At 31.1% G+C, this 25,850-nt stretch overlaps 2 protein-coding genes across 2 annotated transcripts; one reads left to right on the top strand and one right to left on the bottom strand.

Annotated features, from left to right (window-relative positions):
- Positions 1–1,387: 1,387 nt before the first annotated feature.
- On the top strand, positions 1,388–7,096 carry LOC125824905 (protein disulfide isomerase-like 5-2). The gene is made up of 5 exons (XM_049504249.1): positions 1,388–1,699; positions 3,042–3,145; positions 4,645–5,015; positions 5,708–6,015; positions 6,487–7,096. The coding sequence occupies exons 1-5, from the start codon at positions 1,463–1,465 to the stop codon at positions 6,805–6,807; spliced, it is 1,341 nt and encodes a 446-aa protein (XP_049360206.1). The 5' UTR covers positions 1,388–1,462; the 3' UTR covers positions 6,808–7,096.
- Positions 7,097–7,358: 262 nt separating this feature from the next.
- LOC125824906 (receptor homology region, transmembrane domain- and RING domain-containing protein 2-like) lies at positions 7,359–13,440 on the bottom strand. Its single transcript, XM_049504250.1, has 4 exons — positions 12,957–13,440; positions 12,191–12,421; positions 9,946–10,347; positions 7,359–8,345 (listed from the first exon to the last, which is right to left on the bottom strand). Exons 1-4 carry the CDS (start codon positions 13,081–13,083, stop codon positions 7,780–7,782), a joined length of 1,326 nt encoding a protein of 441 aa, XP_049360207.1. The 5' UTR covers positions 13,084–13,440; the 3' UTR covers positions 7,359–7,779.
- Between the last annotated feature and the right edge of the window lie 12,410 nt (positions 13,441–25,850).

Here is a 25,850-nt window from a genome sequence, read left to right as displayed (position 1 = left end):
TCTTTTCGTATGGTTTTGTTTACTATACATGTTGTATCATTATAAACTGTATTGTTACTCTTGTTGCTATCGGAATAAATCTAACCCCTTCCCTTGTTCTCGCCTACATATATAGGATATTTTAAGAAGTGAACATCTTTCTTAGTAGCAGGGTCTGGGGAAAGAATAGAGAAGATTAATTCCTTATATTTTTCACCACGAACATGGCCTACCACAAGAATATTTCTAAATAATTAAGATTTAGAAAAATATAAACAAATGAAACTTAAACTCTATATTTTTTCATAGCTTTTTTTTTTTTACGTTATCTTCAATTTCAAATGTCTATTTGAAATAATATTAATAACTTAATGAATCGTTATTCAAAAAGCAATGATTCGGTTATATAGAAGTGGAAATCAAATGATTTGGTTGAAAATCAAATCAAATCAAATTAGAGGTAGTCTTTGGTTTCTTAAAACAAAAATATTACTTAAACTCACATATTATTGGTTATGGCATATCTACAAATAGATCATTACTTTAGAGAGAAGGGGGAAAATAGTCCCACTACTTTGGGTTAAAATTCAAAGTCATCCTTGAGTTTTCAGATGGGGCACTAACAATTCCTCATGTTTGCAATATTGGTGCATTTTGGTCCTCCCCTAAACTTTTGCCTATTTTTTAACATTAATTTTGTTCATAATTTTATGTAAGGAATATCCCGTCGTCTTTTTATATATTTAGTAAAAATAATAATTCTATGTGAGATAAGGTGAGAAGGAGAACATCTTGTTCTGTTCAGTATAAATATTACTGCAGCTAAACTAAAAACATTTTAACATCTGACATTGCAAGAAAAGAAAATTTTGTACTATTATTGCACGTGAAATCGTCGTGATGAACCTCTCGACTTTACCTGCAATGTGATTTCTACTAAACAAAACAAGGTGTTTTTCTTCTCACAATCTCTCACATGGAGTTATTATTTCTACTAAATATATAAAATGACGATTAAACATTCCATACATAAATTATGAATAAAATCAATGTTAAAAAATAGGCAAGATTTTGAAGAAGGACTAAAAATGCACCAATATTACAAACATAAGGAACTATTAATGCTCCATGTGAAAACTCATGAATGACTTTGAGTCTTAACACTTTATGTAAAATATTTTTTAATTATTTCTTAAATTTTAAATTCTCGATTTCGACCTTCAAATTGAAATATTGACCAAACTGTTAAATTAACCATTAACAATTTCAAATATATAAGGCCAAATTAGAATTGATGCAAAATTTACTTTGAAAATCCATATTTTCTTGTAGTAGTAATTATATTTTTTTTTAAAACATTTGAACACACCTAAATTCTCATAGACAATCAAACAACACAATTCATAAAAGAAGAAAAAAAGAAGTCCAAAATGTTCCAAGTCTTTAGATAGATCCATCATTCATTCATTGTTATTCAACTACTATGATGAAAAATAATACCATGTCGTTTCACTTCATCTTCCTCCTCTTAGTTTTGGTTTCATGGCCATTCATCACGGCGGCGGAGACGGAACAGCAGAAGCAACAGTTCGCCGTGGAGAGTGGAAAAGTATTGGAACTCGATGAATCTAACTTTGATGCTGCAATTTCCAATTTCGATTATATTTTGGTTGATTTCTACGCTCCTTGGTGTGGCCACTGCAAACGACTTGCTCCTCAGGTCTATTTCCTTTACTTAGTGTTGTTTATTTTTTTATTAGAGTCCTCTCCTTTAATAGATCTTACTCGAATGAATGTTGTAGTAATTCGTAGGTGCAAATCACTTAACTTACTAAGTTACGTTTGTAAGTGGATAACTGCAATAGATACGATTGGTCAAGTGTGAGTAAATCAGATAATTGACCCAAATTACCAAGAAGAAAAGCCAAATGAGTTGAATGAACTAAGATCTGAAAAAATTAGAATAAGCTTATACCGAGTTTTATGATACGTTTGCTGGGATATGTGATCTAAATTAGTATTAAAAATAAAATAAAAAATCTGATGGTGGTGTCTGGCCAGCTTGTATGTACCCGACTATTCGCCAGGTAGTGCCATATCCACCAGCACAACTACTGAGTTACTTTGGCCACCAACACTTAGGCGAAGGTAGAAATCTAATCTTCTTTTGTTTCTGTTGGACTTTGAACTCTGGTCTTTGAGATTTGCATCCAGTTGATCAACCACTAGGCCATACACTTGGATGTGAAATTAGACTAAAAAGTATAGACGGACTAATTGCACTGGCCTAGTGGTTGATCAACTAGATTGAGAACTATGAGGTTTCATGTTCTAATCCCATTGGAAGTATAAAAACACTAGGTGATTTATTGGCATGTGTCCAAGCCTTTGGTGGACAAAGAAATAACTACCAACAAGGTTGCGTTTCTACCTTAATTAATAAAGGACTCTTCAATTAACTTCAAAAAGGTTGATTGCTTCTCCAATGAAAAGTTTTCTGGACTCAAGAATGATTATGTCATTTGGGCAATACGAGATTTCCAATACATTTTGTGAAAGTAATTTTTACTATTAATGCTTCCTAAGTATGTTCTGTGTTACCATTGTTATCAGTTGATCTTTCCTCTGAGGGGTAGCTGGTTGGCCGCATTAGCAAAATAATCTCCGTATAAAGTCTGCATACCCATATGACCAATGCAGTGTCTGTTTGGACTCATAAGAACAAATAATCTCCGATTAAGTAATGGACTATTTGATTGATGGTATTAAGCTTAAGATCACATATTTTATGCGAGAATCTATGCTTTATCTTATCTCTCTGTTGGATGGCTTCTGTTTTAGTGTGGGAAGAGGGGTTGTCCATATGAAACTGCCTGAGGGATGAGGTTACAACTGTTCTTTGTATATGTGAGGTTCTCCTCCTCCCCCTCCCTCCAATTGCATTTAATATGCACATTTCTTTTCACGAGAAGAAACTTGAATTCTATCTGATACGTGGTTTCATGTGATTTCCTGAATTTCGACCTCTAAAAGCAATCTGATGAAGTTTAAGTTCATTGCAGTTGGACAAAGCTGCTCTCATTCTTGCTGATTTGAAGCAGCCCATACGTATTGCAAAAATAGATGCTGACAAGTATAAACGTGTTGGTTCAAAATATGGCATCGAGTACGTGTGCTTTTAACCTTATCACTAAATCGTTTTTCTGATATTAGTTTCACAATGTATGATCTACATCTGTTTAAATCAGGTTTGCAAGAACTCAAAAGAAAGTTGGGTATTCATTAGTTTGATAAGGCATTTTTCATACTTCCTCCGTTTCAATTTGTTCGTCTTGGTTTCCTTTTTAGTCTATTTCATAAAGCATGTATCTTTCTTTTCTTTTTTGGCAGATCTTTAATTTCAACTTTCCACATGGTATGTTTAAGAGCACAAAATTAAAAGACATTTTAGTACATTCTACATATCTTTAGTTTAAGACCATAAAATTCAAAAGTCTTCCTTACTTTCTTAAACTCTATGTCAAGTCAAAACTAGACAATCAAATTGAAACGGAGATTTCAACTTTCCACATGGTATGTTTAAGAGCACAAAATTAAAAGACATTTTAGTACATTCTACATATCTTTAGTTTACGACCATAAAATTCAAAAGTCTTCCTTACTTTCTTAAACTCTATGTCAAGTCAAAACTAGACAATCAAATTGAAACGGAGGGAGTGTCATTCTTCAACAACTATCGTTTAATGATAAAAATCTATTAGTCTTCTTATATATCAATTAAGACGGCAAGCTGAGGGATGCAATGCTGGCCACAGATCTAAGAGGCTGATACCAAATTTCCCAGCCCATCAACCATTCCTTCCTGAAGTGATAGTGATCACAACAGTTTGCTTTAAAATTGGATTTCATTTTTACTCTCCTAGGTACACCATATAGGAAATTTGATTTGTATTGACGTGTAAAAAGAAGATGATGTGTTTGAAAGTAAAGGAGTTACAACGGAAGTTGAAAAGCAAAAAATCTAGATGCTGAAAGGTCGTTGTGGTCCCAGCCACATCCATCTTTCTGTGTCAGTTCATCTGTCACGTCCTCCTTTTCCTTGAACCTCCATTAATTCTACCGCTGATTATAATTTGATCTCCCTTGTTCCCTTCCTCTCTCAATCTTGGATCTCTCCCTCATCAATATTGTTCCTTCCCTCTCTTTGCCTAGGATCTCTCTTGTGCTTATATAGTAGTCAGGTGACATACACAGAGAGGGTGTAATCCGGATAGTTGAAATCGGTGGACAAAAGAGATGACTAGTTGGACGGGAATTGAGCTTTTTAATTGGGAAAATTTGAGTTTGAGACTTGAGTTCTGATGTACTTTCTGCACCGTCTTTATTTCAAATGAGGCTGGATTACCCCAAGAGTTCAGCTGTCGTGCAATTCAATATGTTACTTTTTTTCCTGCTAGAGAGTGAACACTGAAAAGCACCAAAGTGATGATTTATTTGTTGTTGTTTGCTCTCCCTTGAACAAATAAAACAAAAATAATGCTGAACTGCAGGAATGCACATGCTTTATAGAAATTAGATTACTTCTGTTATTTATGAAATTAAAAGACACTGATCATTATTATTTTATTAGAAGATGTTGAATTTCTTTTTTTGAACTCAATGCAGTGGATATCCAACTTTAAAGATATTCATGCATGGTGTTCCAACAGAATATTATGGACCAAGAAAAGCAGATTTACTTGTACGATTCTTGAAGAAGTTTGTTGCTCCAGATGTGGCCATACTCAATTCTGACTCAGCCATTAGTGAATTTGTTGAAGCAGCTGGCACTAGTTTTCCTATATTCATAGGCTTTGGTTTGAATGAATCTGCTATATCACATTTTGCAGTAAAATACAAGAAGAGAGCATGGTTTTCTGTGGCAAAAGATTTCTCGGATAAAACCATGGAATTCTATGATTTTGACAAAGTACCTGCGTTGGTAGCTCATCATCCAAACTATGATGAACAAAGCATCTTCTATGGCCCCTTTGAAGGTTAGCTTATCATCGTCTGTCATCTTAGGCTTTGGAAGTAATTAAAATCTCACCCTGTGTATCAAAAAAATATTCATCCCTTCCTAGAAACTAATAAGAGTTATTACATTTTCATCTCCTAGGAAGATCCTGAGAAAACCAGAATCTTGTGATATTTAATATAATAACAATACCACCTGCTCTGTGTTTAAAAACTTGCTTTCATTCAACGAGCCCTTTATCTGTATTGTGTCACTTCAAAGCAGAAGTCAGCAGCTCCAGATTCTGATGTGCTTAAATAATAGGGATCAATCATATAGCTAGCCTTGACAAAACGATAGAAGAAGACAGTAAGATTGGAAATTTTAGTGTGCACAAACCTGCTGCTAGTTGTAGTGCCTTCGAAAAGGAAGCATTCAAAAACATCAGCGGACTCTTTTGATGAATTCTGAGATGGTTTTGATTAGGTGGTTAAGTAATTGATTTGATTGCATGACTATCGCCTTATATTATATTTTTCAATTGATTAAATTGTTTTAGGCTTATTTATGAAAAAAGTTAAATTGCTTTAACTTCCAACCTGCCAACATTTGCTGTATTCTGTACTACATCAAAAAACAAACTGATTTAAGAATTGTAGCTGAAGTTGTGTCTTGGAGACTAATGTGAAATAATGGTGAATATCTGAACCTTCTTCCTGCTATGGATCACAGAAAAATTTGTTGAGGATTATATCAAGCAGAGTTTGCTCCCACTGACTTTGCCCATTACTGAAGAAACTCTGAGATTGCTGAAAGATGATGAGAGAAAAGTTATTCTAACAATTTTGGAAGATGAAAGTGATGATAGGTCTAAGAAATTAGTGAAGCTTCTGAAAGCTGCTGCATCTGCAAACCGTGACTTCGTGTTTGTTTTTGTCGGGTTCAAGCAATGGCAAGGGTTTGCTGAATCATTTGAAGTTTCTAAGAAAACTAAACTGCCAAAAATGGTTGTTTGGGATGGCGATGAGGAGTACTTTTCAGTAAGTTCATTTACTTCTTTTTCTCTCCCTTTCCAGGTCCCCGCTAGGGATTGCATGTTTGTTGACCCTTGTAAAGTGTGGCAAATATACTTTATGGTTTATTGTTTGGAGTCTGGGCTTTTTGCTTGTGTAACAGAGCTAAAATATAGTGCCTTCAACTTATCGACTAAAGTGAACCATACCATTTTTGCTTAATGTGCTGACTAAAATAAGCAACAGGGATAAACTGTACTTAACCATACATTTTAAATGGTACCATTTCACTGCATGAAACTTAATCATGTTGTTTCTCCAAGTTTGTAAGATGCTTTTAGTGAATATTTTCTACCAGGCTGGATACTTGCAATTTTCAGTGGTTGATTAAAAGAGAGACAATTATTTACACATAATCTTATTCTAGGAGAAGTCCATTTTGACTATAAATCACTATAAATTTTACGTACTAATTACAAAATTTTACTCATGCAACAGGTTGTTGGCTCTGACAGCATTGAAGATGAAGATCAGGGGTCCCAAATTACACATTTTATTCAAGGATACAAAGACGGAAATATTATACAGAAACGTATTAGCTCTGGTTCTTTCATGGGTTTCATAAACTCAATGATAGGGATTGGAACAGTGACCATCATAGTGTTTGTGGTTGCGGTGGTGATGATTATCCAGTCTTTGAAAGAGGAACCCTTAACTGTTGGTACAAGGGACGAGGGAGATCATCCAAGCAGCTCCACCTCTCAGGCGGAAGCCAGACAACCACTTCGTTCTGGAGAGAAACAAGACAAGGAAGATTAAGTTTTACACCAGTCAGACCTCAAATAGTTAGCTTGAGAAATCCTCGACAGGAAAACCAAACTACACGTAGGTCTAAGAGTGCTGTTAAGTTTCATTCTCACCATGATCACAGCCCCTGTTATCTTATGAAAGTTACTTGAACGACATACTTGTAGGATTACTGTAACCTGAAGTGTGGAGGGAAGAGTTTGTGCTTCAATCTGTGTTATTGAAATTAACAATTTGTATTTACAAATATGGAGGCAAATTTAGTTTTACCACTGTATAAAAATGTGTTTAAAACTAGAAACCATGCTGCTGCTAGTTTTATTCTGCAATCTTTTTTTAGCTAAAACCACTGCTTGTTTGGCGATTAATGATAGTCCATGTGCTCTCACTTGGCAGTTGGCACCAATGATTGAGGACTTAGCATACAGATGGGAGCTCCCAACCTGTGTACTCTGAATTGGATGTAGAAACACACAAAGCAATATCACAAGGTGTTGCTGATTAAACAAACTTCCTCAACCACATATGTGCAATATCTTGAAATCAGTGGATATTTCAAAAACTAAAACAAGTAAAAGACTAGATTTAGTCACCTCAAGGACATTCATATTTACATGCAACTACAGGCCTCAACCATTTATCAGGTGGACATGGCTAAAAACATCACTATCACTAGAGAATCGAGGGTAAGAAAAAAAAAGCAATAAACAAAAGAAGGCGCAATGCGTACAGTAAGACACCCATCTTTAAGAATGTACACTCGGTAAAAACCTCAAAATATTAAACCTATCCAACTACTAAACCAATATTACAGAAGTGTTGAGCAATGAAGCTAGCTGTTGTATTCCTCTGTCCAGATGTCACAGCAACCAATACGAATCAGCTATGTTGTCTTCAGGTGAAATTTGAGGTCAGAATAACTCGACCTTAGTTCCCTGTAAGGGACTTCAACAATTCGATTAATGTTTTCCATGATCAATTAAATCATGACTCACATCCAGGAAGAGAGTTAGCTGAAGCAAATGGTGAAAAGCTTGTAATTGATTCACTGTGATGCAGTGGGTTAGGCTGCCGACTTGTTGATCCCATATAGCTCGATGAGGGATTGCTAGGACTAGGAATGTATGCAGACCCATATCTTGAATTAAGAGGTGATGGAAAAGGATAACCCAATGAGTTGGATGAAATTAAGTAAGCTGCACGAGATCTTTGAGAAGATGCATTTTGAAGGTCCAGTGAACTTCGGCTTATAGTAAGATGTGGTGACTGGTACGACCAAAGTGAATGCTGGTTATGAGAGCTAGAGATTGATTGAGGACGAGAAACTGAAGGTGATTGAGATTCTCCTGTGCCTATATGTATCACTGCTGATGATGCTAATGATGACCTCAGAGATGACATTGAAGATACAGATCGCAGACTGGAAGAAAGCAATGGTGTAGATTCTGATGCTGGTGGTTCACCAGTGCTAGTTCTTGCATCCCGTTTGCAGACGGGGCAAAAGGTTCTCCATGATGTCAGCCAAGCATCAACACACATAGTGTGAAATTCTGAGAAGTTTCCACAAGACAAGTTAATAACTGAAAAATGCCAAGTGCTCCAGCAGAAATAAATTCTGAATGTGAACATACATCTATGACACGTATCAACAAATACTGCATTTATAACAAGATAGAGCAGCTGGGGGCAAGGGAAATTTTCCAACAATATGATACTTGGAACCATAACTTCTAGTTTTCACATAGTTCACCCCCAATGAAACTTCAGAAAATGAAATAATTTCAAAAATCAGGTATGAACTGTATTTATAACTGTTCTGCTACTTTGGAAAGGGTAAAAGTCAAGATGGTAGAAGAATATGCACACAGTAATGACTGATCTTCTCTGCATCATGATACCAAGTTGGAGCTACACAACTATGATGACAGGCTTGTGGGACTCGGCAAACAGAAACCAAAAATTAGTAGTTGGAATCTTCATCATACCCCTGGAATAACAGACCTTAGAGTTTTGAACAAGGCACTGCTGGGGAAGTGATTATGGAGATTTGGAGTTGAAGAGCAGGCATTGTGGAGGGAGGTGATAGCACGAAAATATGGAGTCGTAGAAGGGGAATGGAGGTCTAGAAAAGTATTATGAAAGGTTAGCCAGATTTCAACGGCTTAGTTACCTATGAGGTAGGGAATGGAAGTAGAGTCAACTTTTGGGACCAACAGTGGTGCGTAGAAGTATAGGAGGACAACCTTTCCCAACTTATTTAGAGTTCCGTACTAGAAAGAGACAATGGTACAACAGATTCGGGTGAGTCAAAAGGGGGGAGTTTATTGTCTGGAATTTACAAGATTGAGAGATGGATGAATTTCGAAGGCTGATGGAAACGCTTTACTCCAGACCCCACTCGTGGGATTTCACTGGGCATGTTTTTGTTGTTGTTGATGAAAACGCTTTACAAACAGAATACCACACTCACCAGTGAGAACCCGTTGAGGTGGGGTAACAAGAAGTGATGGTGCTGGGTGCATTTTCAGTAAGGTCACACTACCATAAACTTTTGGTGGGAGACGAGTCAAGTTTTCTTAGTGATGACACTAAAATTGTTTCATGTTTAAGAGGATACATTAGTGCTTATCAACCATGATCAGTGATTAGTCTGCCATGGTACCAAAAATCAAAAGGAATGAGTATCCTCCTAATGGAGGAACAACCTTAACAAAATGGTGCATTCATAACCTTCAACATAATTAATACTCCCTCTGTCCCTAATTACTTGTCCACTTTTGAAATGGCACACTTACTAAGAAAACAATTATTGACATAGTGAGTTACCATTTTACCCTTATTAATTATGAAGTGGCTGAATTAAAAACTTAAGATTACCATTTTACCCTTATTAATTATGAAGTGGCTGAATTAAAAACTTAAGATTTTCAAAAATTTCTACCTTTTTCAAAATAATTAATTGAGGGTATAATAGGTAAAATAAAATTGTCCTTTCTTGATTTGTCAAAATGGACAAGTAATTAGGGACACCTAAAAAAGGAAAAATGGACAAGTAATTAAGGGACAGAGGGAGTAAAAGCAAGAACCAACTATGAATGAACAACTTAAAAAGTAAATAACCTCTATAAGAGAGGAATGAGGATAACTTACTGTGCCGGCATGGAAGAATTCTAAGCTTATCTCCAACAGTATAATCTTCAAGGCATATAGCACATGTCACTGATGTAGAATTATCCTCCACAACTGATGTAAATATCAAACTTGGCATAGCTTTAACCAAACGGCTACTAATACCATGAAATTCACGAACACGAGAAGCTTGGGGCCGTTCTCTTCGTATATGATGTCGGCGAACAAAGAAACACATTGCAAGTACAGCAGACATAGCAAGTAGTGAAATGAAAGATGTAGCCATGATTGACCAAGCTGAGTTTTCCAAGGTTGGGATTAACCATACTTCCATATCAGGGCCAGCATACTTTGTGAGTGCTTCTCCAGAAGCTTTTGAAATGAACACTGCCAGTATCTTCACACCAGCAGAGGTTCCTGCCACTGTATCATGTGTCTGGTTAAACCTTTGGTTGTCAAAAACAATGATGATCAGACTCTTCAAAAATACAACTGCACCCATGTCGGATCCTCCAAAAATGCATTACTTTTGGAGGATCCAACACGCACCTGGAACCATTTTTGAAGAGTCTGAGCTACTTACTCAAAATTCAACAATTTTTTTGAACTTGGTAACTTTACTCAAAAATCAACAATTATAGAAACTTAAATCATTCAAAAGCAAGAGATGAAGATGGTGTTTGAAGTCTGACAAAAGTTCTATGCGTTATCAGCACAAAAGGTGCACAAAAATACGAAAAAAATGAGTTTGGGGGTTAATAGGACCCTAGTTAAGTTTAGGTGTGTCTATGGGATTTTGGTCATAGTCAGGGGGTACTTGTGCCTTATCCCTTTTATTTTCCTAGTGGAAGGGGTAGGCAAAACTAATCCGCTAGTTTTTTTTTTTTTATGACAAGGGAAACCCGCGGCCGCTATCCTTTGAGTGGGCACAGGGTAAAACCCCCGCTCCTATGCAATAAACTAATCTGCTAGTTTGTCAGTTCTATGATATGAACATTTCAGATGCACCATTGTTGGAACATGCTGGCTCAAGCCAATCACAGAAGACAAACATGTTGTAACGATCATGAGATAAGCTTGGCAAGGATTTTGAGCTTTTTATTTTAGGTTATTTAATTTTCAATCCGAGCATATTTAATTGGCCACATACAAGTTTTGTCACACCTAGTTTTCCTAAAAATCATCTTAAAGTCGTAAACATGTATTTAGTACAGTTCAGAAGCCACAATGCCAATGGACAAAATAGAATAAGCAAAAAGCTGTGAATTCAAATGTATCACATAATAAAAGACTAAAAGAGATCTTAAGAGCTGGACAATCATTTTTCTGTTACAAATTGGAGTTTGTTATATTTTCTGAAACTTCCTTCACATGGATCAATCTCTCTTCACCAGATTGAAGGACCCTTTTATATGTCGTCCTATCACTCTTTATGAATAACTAGTTAGCGAAGGAGCATAGTTGGGTTGATCAATTGACAGTTCAGAAGTTTCATCAACATTTTATATGGGATACACAGAGCATTAGGTGATTAAAAGCAAAGCAGCAGGTTTGCGTCAAAATTGCATATTGTTGGATAGCTGGCTTGTGCAAGGAGTAAAGAGTTCAATGTCAATTTTAACTAAATTTATTTTGAAGGAATTACTTCTACCCCAATGAATCAAAACTACTATCAGCTGAGAGAATCTGACAACTGTCTGCAAAAGATTTCCCTTGCAATAGTTCATGAAGCCATTTTGCCAGTTAGATAGACACCAATAAAAGCTTTTGTCAAAACTATTTTGCAGACTAAAGTTTCTTATTTTTCCAGATCTAAAATCAGTTAGTAGGACTATTGATACTTAAATGATTAATATTAGAAAAAATTCAAGCTTAACCTTATTCTAAAACTTGCAATCAAAGAGTTCAAGAATGTAGCACATGCAGCCATTTTTACGCTAAAGATTATGATTCAACTACTCAGTACAACGATCTATTAGATAGTGTCCTTATGCAATTGTGATGTAATCATATCCCATCTCAATTGGGCATGTATATTCCTAGGCTTTTACAGTTTTTGTTTGCAAGTTCATGATGATACCATGGGCACTTTAGTGCGTCCTCAAGATATGATTTCTGGTACCATTATACCACTTGATACGTTAACTACCATCAAACATAATATAAGTTAGAACGAACTAAATGAACAATTGAAATAAAGAAAGAAACTTATTTTTTTGATCAAGTGAAATAAATATAGAAACTGTACAATGGAAGAGTTCATTACTTGCAATTATATCACCATATCCACTATCATAGATAATGGCTGCTTTAAAACCTGCAGCTTGTGCTTTTCTAACTTTATCCTCAAAGCTACATCCACCCCTGATTATCAGCACAAATGGTTCTTTTGTGAAGTTATTAGTTGGTTCAATCTTGTTAGTCAAGGTTGAGCAGGCATCCAAAGGCTCCGCAACATACAACCTCCCACATTTTCCGGAACCCTTTGGTGAGGGAGCTGAAATAAGAAGCAAGGTCGAATTAGTACATTAGCATAAACAAAGCCCGGAAAAAAGTCGTGCCAACAGAAAATGTATAGAAAACCTTTGTTATATCACAACACTCAACATTTTCAGCAAAAACAGAAACACCACCATCACTAAACCTCATAAATCAATTACAATGAACCAAACCCATGACAAATAACAACATATTTTCAGCTGTAAATGCACGTTATTAATACAACATTCATACATGTTCTCATGATCCAAGTAAAGATTCCTTGAAGATTTCAACTGAAAAACAAGAACTTGCAAAATATGACAGGTGACATTTCCAAGATGAAAACTTCTATTCCCCCAGAAAAAGCCCTTAACAACAAATATGATCAAGTCCCCCCACCCCCAAAAATGCATATCAGTTCAAACAGCTTATGAATAACATAAATTAAGCAAAACCCAGTCCCCAAAATTCATCAAAAGCACTAATCACACGTTCCATTACACAAAAAATGAATAAGACAGAAGTCTTGGGAGAAAGCAAGATCAACTCACCAAAATTAGCTTCAATGTCTTCAAAAGACAAAGTACTGTTATTTCCAATCAAAATCACACTACCAGTAGCTCCAGAAGCCGTCAAAGACACCAAACATATCAACAAAAACACCCAGAAATTCACCATCCCACTTCCCAAATCTCAAAAACCCAGCAACCCTTTTCACAATTTTCCAAACCACAAAAAGAAAACTAAGAATTTCACAACAGAAAACTATAAAAACACTCAAAATTCACTATTCCGAACCAACCCTACCTCCCAAATCTCAAAACCCACAACACCCTTTTGCCAATTTTCAAGAAAATTCACAAAAAAAGACACTCTCAGAATGCTGAGAGAATAGAAACATCAGCTTCCATAGAAAATGACTTTCCTTGTATGTGTAGTTAAAGATGACAAATTTTTGGAAGGAATTAGAAATCTAAAAGGGAAGAAAATCAACATTTTGGGTATAATAAATTTGTATATCTTTCTTGTTTATCTAAATCTCTAACAATTTATATTGTTGCATGTTTTTAAGCTAAAAAGGACCAAAAACAAGAAGAAAGAAAACTAACTAAAGGCATATTGGCAAAGAACCTAAAGAAAGGGGATATTTTTGCAAGTTGCAAAAAATTATGTTAAATATTTTCCTAAGTTTTTTTAATTACAAATGCCAATATTTTGTTTTAAAGAAATTACTTTTTTAGCAACTTAAATGATACATCTCTTTGCTTCAATTTGTTTAGTTTTTAAATTTATTTTGAAAAAAAAAAATTCATTTTTTACAAGTATTTTAATTTCAACTTTTTACCTAACATATTTAAAATCATATCATAAAAAAACATTCAAATACATTTTGCATGTTTTTGGTTTAAAACTTTTAAGTTTTAGAAAGTTTTTTTCATTTTTTCTTTAAATTTCGCATCAAGTTGAAATTAAATGAAAGAGTACAAGTATTCTTGGAAGGTATGAATTTATGAAGTATTTTTTTCGTTCCAATTGATGCGGCGCTATTGATTTGACATAAAAAAAACTTAAAAAAAGATTTGTGAAATTTATAACTTGAGAAAATCTTAGATATTTGTGATTATTTTATTAAAAACAATAAATGAAATTTAAATTAATTTATTTTTCATTATACAAAGAAATCATCTTTATAAGATTGATTAAAAAAAAAAATGTATCACACGTATATCAGACAAGAAAGTATGAAGAGTTAGGTTTATATTACGAATATTTTTTTCCTTGTAGACCTGATTTTGAATCTAAATAATTTATTTGTTAACTAGCAATGATAACTCACTTGGACAGAGTTGGAAATATTTTAAAGATCAGATTTGTGAGGTGTTAGTATCAAAATGAAAAGATATTTTTTTTTAGATGAAATATTAAATATAATAATATTCCAATATAGATATACAACTATCCTGCACCGCCAAAGGGATACTGGATTACTCCAATCTTTTAAAAAAAAAAAAAAAAAAAACAACCTACCTGAACTGTTTTTAGTTTTTTTTTTTTTTTCATTTTCATGAAATTTGATTATTCTGAATTTGCTTCACGTATAGAGCCTTATTCGGGAAAAGCGCCCCCTATCAAGAATTTTTTTCATATTCAAAACTTAAATTTGAAATCTTTAATTAAGGAAGAAACAACCTTATTCACTGCACGATATTTTTTATGATAAACTGTTTTCAGCAGTGGCGGAGCCACATATAGTTAAAGGGTGTCGATCGACACCCCTTCATTGAAAACTACTAGAATAAAATATTTGTTTTATGTTTATATATTATATATTGACACTTTTTGACTTCTACACAATTTTACTTATTTATATTTTAATATCTCTGAAATAAAATTCTTTCTCCGCCACTGATTTTTAGTTTATCTGCATGACAAATAGGAGTAGTCGGTACTATTCATTGTTTATGGACAAGTTGAGGGCTGTTTTAGATGTATAAATAAATTGATAAAATAGGATGAGTTTGGGACAAGTTGATATTGTGGGTCCATTTAAAAATGTACAAAATTCATGCTGATGTTGTGTTTTTGTCAATTTAGGTACAAACTATACTTTTTAAAATTCTTTTTAAAATAATATCGTATTTTTAATTAAAAATAATTTAATTTTAAAATTTTTATTTTATTATTAATGAAATTATATATAGTTGTACAAATAATTTAAGAGTTTTTTAAATTTGAACTTTTTTAGAAAAAAATATTTATATCAAAAATTAAATGGTATCACATCAATTTAAACGAAGAGGGTAATTATTAAGACGAAAAAAAATAGTCAGCTCAACTTCTTTTTCATAACAAACATATCCAAATAAATTCAATTATTTTTATTGGTAGGATTTCAAATTTTCAAAATGTCAATATTTTAGCATTTAATAGGATCTCTTATTCATATTTTTAATATTTATTAAAAGTGTTGATATTTTAGTTTGTTATATATCCGATTTATGTATTTTTTTATTCGTATAATTTGAAAAAATACAATTATTTAATAACAGAAGGGAGAAAATTAAGGGAGAGAATATTTCAAAAAAAAAAGGTAAATATCACTTAATTTCTCTCATCAGTTATATTTTCAAAGAAAACTCAAACGTGTGCCTTTCTCACAATGTATTTTTATTTGTTTTTTTTCAGAATTTTGTAACCTTTTTTAAATCGTATTCATTCCAATATGTATACTATTTGTATTCATTCTAATTTTCATGTTGTATTTTGTATAATGAAGCTTGTATTTTTTTTATTAGTTTGTATTTATTTCAATAGGTATGCCAAATGAATCTGTAGTTATTTAAGAAATACATTTGTATTCATGTATTTCTTTCACTGCGTATTTTTTTTCTTCATAATCTTGTGTCCTTTCTTAAAACGTATTCATTTCAATATGTATTTTATTTGTATTTGTATTCATTCTAGTTTTTATGTAGTATATTGTATAATAATATATAAAATACAAAAAATAGTATGATGAAAAGTGAGAATGAAATATAAAACTGAAAAGGAATAAGTGAATATTTGTTGCAATCATTCTTAAAGAAAATACATAATTAGGTTGCATACCTTTAAAATGAATACAAACAAATACCAGATTCATAAACTATGTAACATGAATTTTGAATGAATACGAATTGAGAAATTATACAAAATTCTGCAAAAAAATTATAAAAAAACAAAACAAACTAATAGAAAGTTCTTCTTGCTATAAATAAAATACATATCTAGTTGACATACCTTTGGGATGAATTCAAATTAGGAACAAATACAAGATTCATAAACTATGCAACATGAGATTTTGAATGAATACAAATATTAATAGCATACATATTGATTTGAATATTAATTGAGAAAAGATACAAAAAAAAAAAAGAACTATAAATACAAAACAAACTAATAGGAAATTGTTCTTCCTCAACAAGTATTTCAGCACCCAATTTTTTTCTATTAGTAGAGTCTTTAAAATCTCAAAAGATATTTGGTGACAATGTATTTGGGTGAAAAATATTTTGAAGGAATTGTGAGATTTCTTGAACAATTGGAGGAAAATAGGAGAGGTGATTTTCTTAGACAAGGAAAGGAGAGAACAATTGTGAAAAACTCTAGAGAGAGAAAGGAGGAATTTTGGGTAAAATCCTAGAAAAAGGGGAAAGTGGGTAATGAATTTTTTTTTTCTTCTTTTTCACGTATAGGGGAGTAAAATTAGCCCAATGTGGGGCCTGATTTGAGAAATAAAAGGAAAGAAATTAATTATATTAGAATACATTTTATTTGCTAAAATATTGACATTTTCAATAATTATGTTAGGAAGTTTGACTAGTTTACTAATTTTCCCATATTGAAATACACAAGAAAACGACGCTCCGCGATGAAATGCATGGAAATAGAATGTAATTAAAAAATATTGATTTTAATACTTGAATGAGAATCTGATTAAAGTCAAGTTTTTCTTAACCCCGAGGGCAACTCACAATTTTTGCCCGCAATCTTTGTTATTCGAATGAGCACTTTATGATAATTTGCTTATTATATAATAGCTCGTAAATTATATAAAAAATATAAATGTCTAATGCAACAAGCTCATAACCGAGTAATAGATGGTGATTGAATTCAATTCTAATTCTCCCAAATAAGAGGCTCACCTTCCAATCACTCAATATGTGCGTATGGGCTAAAAAGTCAATTTTATTTTCAATGGTATAAGAACATTTCAAGTAATTGAAGTGACAATCCAATCAAAAAAGAATGACCTAAAATGAATAGAAGATGATATAGTTTGTTAGATTATATTGAGATTTATTTATCTTCAATTTATAAGTGTTTATTCATAAATTCAAAGAGAGGCGTTAACCTCAAGGATATTTATCTTTGATAAAATTTTGATTTGCTATTATATTTTGATTGTGATTTATCTATTATGTTGTCATTAATACATTTTTACCTTTCAAATTATTTTATTAAAAAAATAAGCTTGACTTGACCCTTCGGAGTGGCCAAGTGGTTTAAACTTGGAACTTTCATGTTGGAGGTCTCAAGTTCAAAACCTCTTAAGCAAGGGGTTTGCCTTCTGGGTCGAGGCCCAGTGCGAGTTACCTTTCTGTGTGGTTTGTGAGCTATTGCATAAGAGCGAGGGTTTTACCATGTGCGCACCTAAAGGATAACGGTCTTGGATTTCCCTTGTCATAAAAATAAATAAATAACTTGACTTTTTGTATTGTCACTATTTAGACATTAAAATCACGTCTAGTCTCACTATAACTCTATTGAAATAACACCTTATGCATTAATCATAAGATTGACTTCGTCGAAATAACACCTTATGCATTAATCATAAGATTGACTTTGTCATAAACGTCATGAATTTATTAACAACTCTTGTTACTTAACCAAATGGCTTATTTATTTTACTAAAAGGACAATTTAATGTATCTACCTCGATATTTTTTATTATAATAAAGCCTAGGAAATAATTTCACCTTAAAGAAGGTAAAACTTAGAAGACAAAAAGAAAGAAATATTCTGACCGGTGTTTCCCAATTCTCATGTTTAAGTATGAGATATTTCTTATGTTTCATCGATTTTGTTCGAATTTCACCTTTTTTTCATAAAAAAAAGGGAAGAAAAAGGATCTTCTTTCGTGGATCGTCCGTTGTGCAGCTAAAAATTCCAAAAATCTAATTCAACAAAGAAGGTACCTCATTCTATTGGGCCATCACTACACATTATTATTGGGCCAAAGATGGATACCTCATACTATTGGGCCAATATCAAACATGGCTTAGTCCTTTATCAATAAGCTAGGATAAAGTTCATCTTGTAATTGAAAAATAATTTACATCCTTTTCTTTTTAGGAAAAATAAAAAACTTTTCGGAAGATTGGTAATTAGCTCATTAATTAGTAGGATTTGTGTTGTTTGCCTTAGTTTATATACTCACTGTCGTCCTTCATTACCTACCAACATATTTTGAATCAATAAAAGAAGGTCCTAAACTAAAAGATTTCAAAAGAAAAATCAAATTAATTAGAATCTTATATTTAAGTTGTGATGAACTTGAGAGTTCAAATTTACATGATATTAACTATATATACATAAATCAACTAAATTAAAGTTATTGGCATATATAATTATCGAATCTTTATAACACATTATACAAAAAATGCTATAAAAATAAGTGAAAAGATAACTTAGCATATAATAGGTACTCATATAACGATAACTATCTACTATCCCCAATTTCAACCAAGTTAAAGTTGACTATATAAATCCTCAGTTCCTCACTAATCATATTCTCCATTTAAGCTAATTTTGAACCAAATATACAAAATAAAAAACAAAAAATCTAAGTGGTGCATTTATAATGAAAGATCTCTAATTGCTTTAGGAGGAAAAAATAAAAGTAGAAAATTCAAAGTCATTTTCAACATTTAAATTGAATATTGGCTATGGTTATATTGGTAGGAGACAACTTCTTTCATTGACATAACCTACACAACCATTTAAGTAATTTTATGAACATGATCTAACCATTAAATGTATTATAATTCAATTATTGATAATTGATGTACTCTTATTAATGTAGCCATTAATAGGAAAATTTGCAGAAATTTCTTCCCTAATAGTGGTTAGTAATTATAAATGCTTAATTTAAATGTGTACTCACAATTATATAATTCCATGAAGTAAGGGGATATATAAATTACATGTATACTTACTTAATTTTCAATCAATTATGAAAAAGAAGAAGAAGAAGAGAATTATCAGCGTTTTGAAATCATATAAAGATCAAACAAAATATCATCACGTGCACCGACAAACTTGTGATATTTTTTCAAATCAGTATTTTTATTTAATATTTTGGTAGTTGTCAGTTGACAGTACTGCAATTATGAAGAAATGGTGATACAAAGTGAAATCCCTGTTTAAATATGCAAAAACAAGCTACTTATGTAACGAAAGGCTAAAACTTAAAAACATTATGTCACGTTGGGTCCTCTTCTATGCAATGTTGGGCTGGGGCCAATTTTGGTACTTTGAGGGCCCAACAGGAAGCATACAAGGGGTTGACCACAAGTGTTCACGGTTTGATTTGTATCGATTTTTTATTAGAATTAATTTAATTTAATTTAATTAATTTTAAAAATTATTAAAAATCAAACAAAATCAAATATAATAGATATTATTAATTTGATTGTTATTGATTTTAGTTCAGTTGTTCGATTATTAGTTTTTTTAACAATGTTTACATATATACTCATTCCTTTTTTTTTCTATTATTATTTCTCGACATTGAACAAACAAATAAAACTATAAATTTTATTAAATAGATGTAACGTCATTTCATTAAATTATACCCGTAACAAATCAAATATATTTAATTATGTCATCTCTTAATTAGATTTGGAGGCTTTTAGTGTCCATGCATCGAGTATATGATAATTTTGTGTAAGCTAGAATACTATAAAGCTAAAGATTCTTGAAACTTTATCTTTCTTATGACATGAGAAAGACTGACTAAATCTTATGGAAAAAAAAATGTAATTAAACTTCATGATAATTTTGATATATTTTAAAAATCTACAGATAAGTTAGAGAGCCCAGAATAAGACTGCAAAGAAATTTGTATGGATTCAAGAAAAAATAAGAATGACCATCACTACAAATAATAAATCAAATCTACTTAAATATGCTTCAATTCAAAACTGACAATATAAATACAAACCATATTTTTTTTAAATGAGGAAAGAATTATAAGATTTTTAAAATAGTTCATAAAAATCAATATATTAGATATAATTATAAAAAATAGGAAAAATTACTAGAATATTCAATTTAAGATTTTAATTTACATAATGTTAATTTACTCTTTTTATTTACAACATTATCATTTTAATTACAAACCTGACAACTTAATAAATATACATATCTTTATACTATTTTTTCACCTACTTTTTAGCTTAGTGGGCTGATTTTCTGTGTTTCATAATTTATTATTTTTACTTTTTTTATTTTCAATCACAACTATAATTGGTTACATTATTTTTGCTTTTTTTTTTCTCTTTCTTACTTAATAAAACTACACTTCTAAATTTATTTTTTCTTCCTCTTCAATTACGTTTTTTTTTTACTTTTAGAATAATATAATGATAAAAAAAAATGATATAGAATGGTATAAACTTCTTGTTTTTCTTGATATTATTTAAGTGCAATTTTGGTATATATATGGTGGTAAAATTATGAAATAGAATAGTATACATGTTTTTCTTGATATAAATTATCTGCAGAATAATATATATATATATCGGAAAAGGGTCAAAACTGCCCCCGAATTATATGAAATAGACCATTTATACCCTTCGTTACATTTTGGGATAAAAAATGCCCCCGCTGTTATCCTAAGAGACCACAAATACCCTCAAGAGTTAACACCCCAAATTTTTGTTGACGTGGCAAGCCACGTGGGACTAATCCTTCCACCTAAGCGTTGCCAACTAGGATTCACTACAAAAAGAACTAGACCTTTAGCGGCAACAACAGTCGCCACAAAAGCCCAGAAAATCGTCATTAAAAGCTTTTAACATTAAATTCTAATTTTGTGTTTTTTTCTTCATTGTTTTTAAAAAACCCAATATGATATCGATTAAGTAGGAGTTTGAAGACATTATATGTTTTATTTTTATGTCATATGTAAATGTATAAAATGTACAATGATGCATTATATATATATAGTAGGAGATTTGAATCGAGAAGTAATTTTGATTATTTTTCCTAATAATATTGGATGTTTTTAATATGGATATTGCAAGTTATTTATTTTAGAAAATTCGGTCGCAATCGAAAATTAATTATCATATTTTTTTGTTGAAAATATAGGTTTTACTAGCGAATGGTTGTTGGAGCCTTAGTTGCCACTAAAAATCACTCATAACCTTTAGTGGCAATATTTTGGGATTTTGTGGCGACTTTGTCGCCACTAAAAGTCAAGTTCTTTTGTAGTGAATCTTAGTTGGCAATGCTTAGGTGGAGGGATTAGTCCCATGTGGCTTGCCACGTCACTAAAAAATTGGGGTGTTAACCCTTGAGGGTATTTGTGGTCTCCTGGGATAACTGTGGGAGTATGGAGTATTTTTGATCCCAAAATGTAATGGAGGGTATAAGTGGTCTATTTCGCATAGTTCAGGGGCAATTTTGACCCTTTTCCGTATATATATATATATATGGAAATTAGGATATGGAATGGCATAAACATGTTTTTTTGGATATATATTTTTTAATATTGTATACATTATGGTGACAATTTGGTGTACATTACAATTTTTGACATATCGTATTTACTTTGGAATTCTCAATGACAATTATAGTTGAATATAATTTTTTTACTTAAAGATCCTATTTTTTAGCTTGCACGTTTCTTTCTCTCATTTTTTTGGTTGATTTTTTCAATTCTAGTGCTGATTTTTTGGGGGAGAATTTATTGCCTAATTAATAGGATTTCTACCATTTAACACATTCCTTATTTGATACAATTACTCTTGAATTTGTTCTTCTCTCTACATTTTCGTTTCAATTCTTTTATAAAAAGAAATACCAATTTAAGTTCCATTATATAAGTACCAATTTATGCAAAGTAATAAAAAAAAACATTTGCATATCCTAATAATAACCATTTGCATACCACAATAATTATTTATGCATACTAATCTGTATATCAATAATAGAATTCTTTTAGGTAATATTGTAAAAAAGGAAAATATGAAATCTTATTATGGTATCAATTGATGTACAATATGATTTCAATATATATTTTTTTATTTGTAAATACAATTTTACTAGTATATAAATTGATTTTTTAAAACGGTATATATTGTGGTATAGAACTTGAAATTATATGACACTATTTACGAATAACATTAAAAATTTATAATATAAAAAATGTACCATATAATAATACTAACATTTGTACTATATAATATACCAACAATTATTGAATTCTACCTCATATTAAAATTGTACCATTTAATATACCAACAATTATTGAATTCTACCCCATATAATATACCAATTTAGTTGATATTTCGTGCCTTTTTTTTCAAATGACATTTAATACCACAAGGAAAACCAACATAAATAATAAAACTAATTACATCATATGATTAAATATGATTCTGAAAAAAAAGTTTAATAAACAACCAATAAAATTCAAATCCGTTAATAAACATTCAATTAGATTATAAAAAAAAAAGTGTTATAAAAATTAAAAAAAAATAACTCAACAATGCTAATTCTCATATGGATATTTGGTACAAGTTTTGATATTTGATTTTTTTTTTTAAAAAAAAAATGGTATTTGCGTCACATATCACTCCTTCAATCTTGAAATTCACATACCTTCCTGCAATATATTTAAAAAAATAATAATAAAGAACCTACTAAACAACCGTTGTAACAATCAAATTTGAAATACACAATCATATTTTTTTTTACATCACCAAAAAAAAGTTATATATGAAATGGTGTATAATATGGTTAGAAATTGGTGTCCACTTCACTATTCTTATAATGAAATTCGAACACCAACTTATAACCAACTATATATATAACATTGATTTATGAAAATTGATAAAATTGAACATGATTATATGTTACAATCCAACGGTGCATAACACCATGATTATATGATTAAGGTGTACATTATGGTGACAATTTGGTGTACATTTCAATCTAATATATAATGTATGATATACACCAAACATATACACCACAAACTAACCAAAAGTAACTAATTTATTTATATAATAAATTTTAATTAAACAATCAACTAAATGCATAATACCATTATATAATATTTAATTTTTAAAAAATTTACACATTAATTATAGTGTACTTGAATGGTGTACATTATGGTGTATAATTTAATATGATATATAATACATATTTTAAACCAATATTACACCATGATCTTACCAAGAATTTTATCAAATTATTTTGGATAACCAAATTAATTAAAAAGTGAGTACATTACTATTTAACATTGATTTCCATATTAATATTGTCATTAAACAGTGGTAAATTTATAGAATTCGAGTTATATTAGGTGTTAATCTTGGTTTTGTTTATATTTGCAATCCTACAATTCATAATACCATAATCTACAAATCATACGAAATGTTCGTTTTAACAATTATACAAATAACATTAGTGCCATGAATGATTCATCAAAATCAATTTACAAATAATAAAATTTTCATGATTAACCACAACAAAAAAGCCTTAAAAAGATATTTTTCAGCCACTGAAAACATTTGTTTTTTTTTTTTGAAAAATTAAACTATATAATCTTACAAAAATAAATCGGAAGTAATTTAAAAAAAACGATACATACCGGTGATATCTCATATTTGTCGTGTTGAATTAAAACAGACATGTTCTTGCTTTCAACCAGTGAAACGACCTTAAACAGGAGATAAAGACTTTGTTTTTTGTTACAATACGTTGTTTTGAGATATGAGAGAGAAATATTAAGTAATGAATATTTGTGGAAGGTAACTGAATTGGAGTAAATTAAGGAATTAATATCTTATTTAATATTGAATGATGCGTTGCTTCTTCTTTTTTTTACCATTTTTTTTTTTAAAAAAAATTGTTTTATTTTGTAAAAATTCTATTGCTAGATTGGTGTAAAGTCAAACTATTGTTATATAGAGGTTATTTAGGTGCTTAAATTGTATATTTAAGTTTTTTACCCAAATAAATATAATTTGCTCGTTTTGTTTGATTTTTTCTTTATTTTTTTTGAACTAAACCAAATTGAGTTATCGTCATATTTTCTTAAAAATCAAACTAAACTAAAAAAAGTGATACTTTTGGTTCGATTTTCAATCAAATTATGAACATATCTGATCAGTTATCCTACTAATCATGACTTTTATCTATTAAACTTGCTGGTTTTGCTTAACTAATTAGTCATCTATACATCTATTCTCTCTCTCCTCATTATTAACTTGACATATCCCTTAAGAAGCAATATATAATACTTTCTCTGTCTCATTTTATGTGATCTTTTTGTTTTTGGATGAGTCAAACAATTTAAGTTTAATCGAGGTGTGCACAAGATTTTCAATTTTTTAAAAATAAAATTTATATATTCATAAATTACGTAAAAATTACTATAAGTCACAATAATTAATAATTTAAAATGTTTAAAAGATCTATGAAAAACTTACTGTCAAAGATAAAGTTGTTTGATTCTCGAAATCCGAAAAGTGTCACATAAAATAGGACGGAGGGAGTAGGATAATATTACTATTTTATCCTTCGACTTTATTAAATTTAATGTTTTGAGAAATGTGTTAGATAATAAATAGTATTTAATAGCAAGTGTAAAATAGAAACAAAAGAAAAATTATCTCTTGATTTTTTAAACTGAATAAATATTGTTAGATAACTATTTTTAATATAGTGAATAATTATTGTTAGACGGAGGAGGAATAATTTAAATAAATATAGTCACTTCAATAATCATGGAAAGTTGCACCACTTAAATACTGCACTCCCTTGTCGGTGAAGAATTTAGAATTAATTAAGCAGTGTATAGTTTCTTGTGGCGCAAGCAGGACCACACGTATACGCTTCATGCATCTTACCATCACATCGCAATAAAAACTTTCCACGCCAACTATTGTGGTGTAGCGAGTGAGACTGTTCCTTTCTTAACTAGAAATTTTGGGTTCGAGCCTTGTATTTGAAAAAAATCTTGGACGTCCTCACAAATGAAGTCTTACATGACATGAATTCAAAATAGTGGGGTCATGGTGCGATTTCGAAACAGCCGAGGCACGGACGTTGGTTGAAAAAAAAAAAGTTCCCACTATTTTTTGTGGAAAAAATAATTCTATTACTCTCTTTCCCTTTCCTCACAAGAAATCTAAGAGATAAAAATTATATTAATGTTGATTAATTTAATCTCTTTCATATTTATTTTTTTATGAAGGTGTAGTTATCGGAGATTAATTTACTAGATAATACTCCCTCCGTCCACAATTATTTGTCAAGGTAAGGTCATGCACACCCCTCAAGGAAAATTTAATACAAGGTGTAATTTGACTAATATAACCCTACTATACCAAGAATACCAAAAGTCCACATAGCTTTTCAATTGAACTACACTATCATTAAGGGCAGAATTGGAAAAAAGAGACTACTTATTTCTTGATTGTTTAAATTGACAATTAATCTTGGATATCTATTTTCAGTATACCTGCCAAATAATTGTGGACGGAGGGAGTACAATGAAATACTATATTAGGAAAGTGACGCAAAAAAATATGAATTGTTTATACTTTCGTGTGTGTGTTAATAGTATCTTTTGGTCTATTGTCTTAGTTCAACTTTAGGTGCAACTT

This window comes from Solanum verrucosum, unplaced genomic scaffold (genome assembly GCF_900185275.1).
Source record: "Solanum verrucosum unplaced genomic scaffold, falcon-dt-bn FXZP01000086.1, whole genome shotgun sequence".
NCBI lineage: Eukaryota > Viridiplantae > Streptophyta > Magnoliopsida > Solanales > Solanaceae > Solanum > Solanum verrucosum.
Note: the sequence above shows the minus strand (reverse complement) of the source record. Positions and strands in the feature narration are given on the sequence as shown.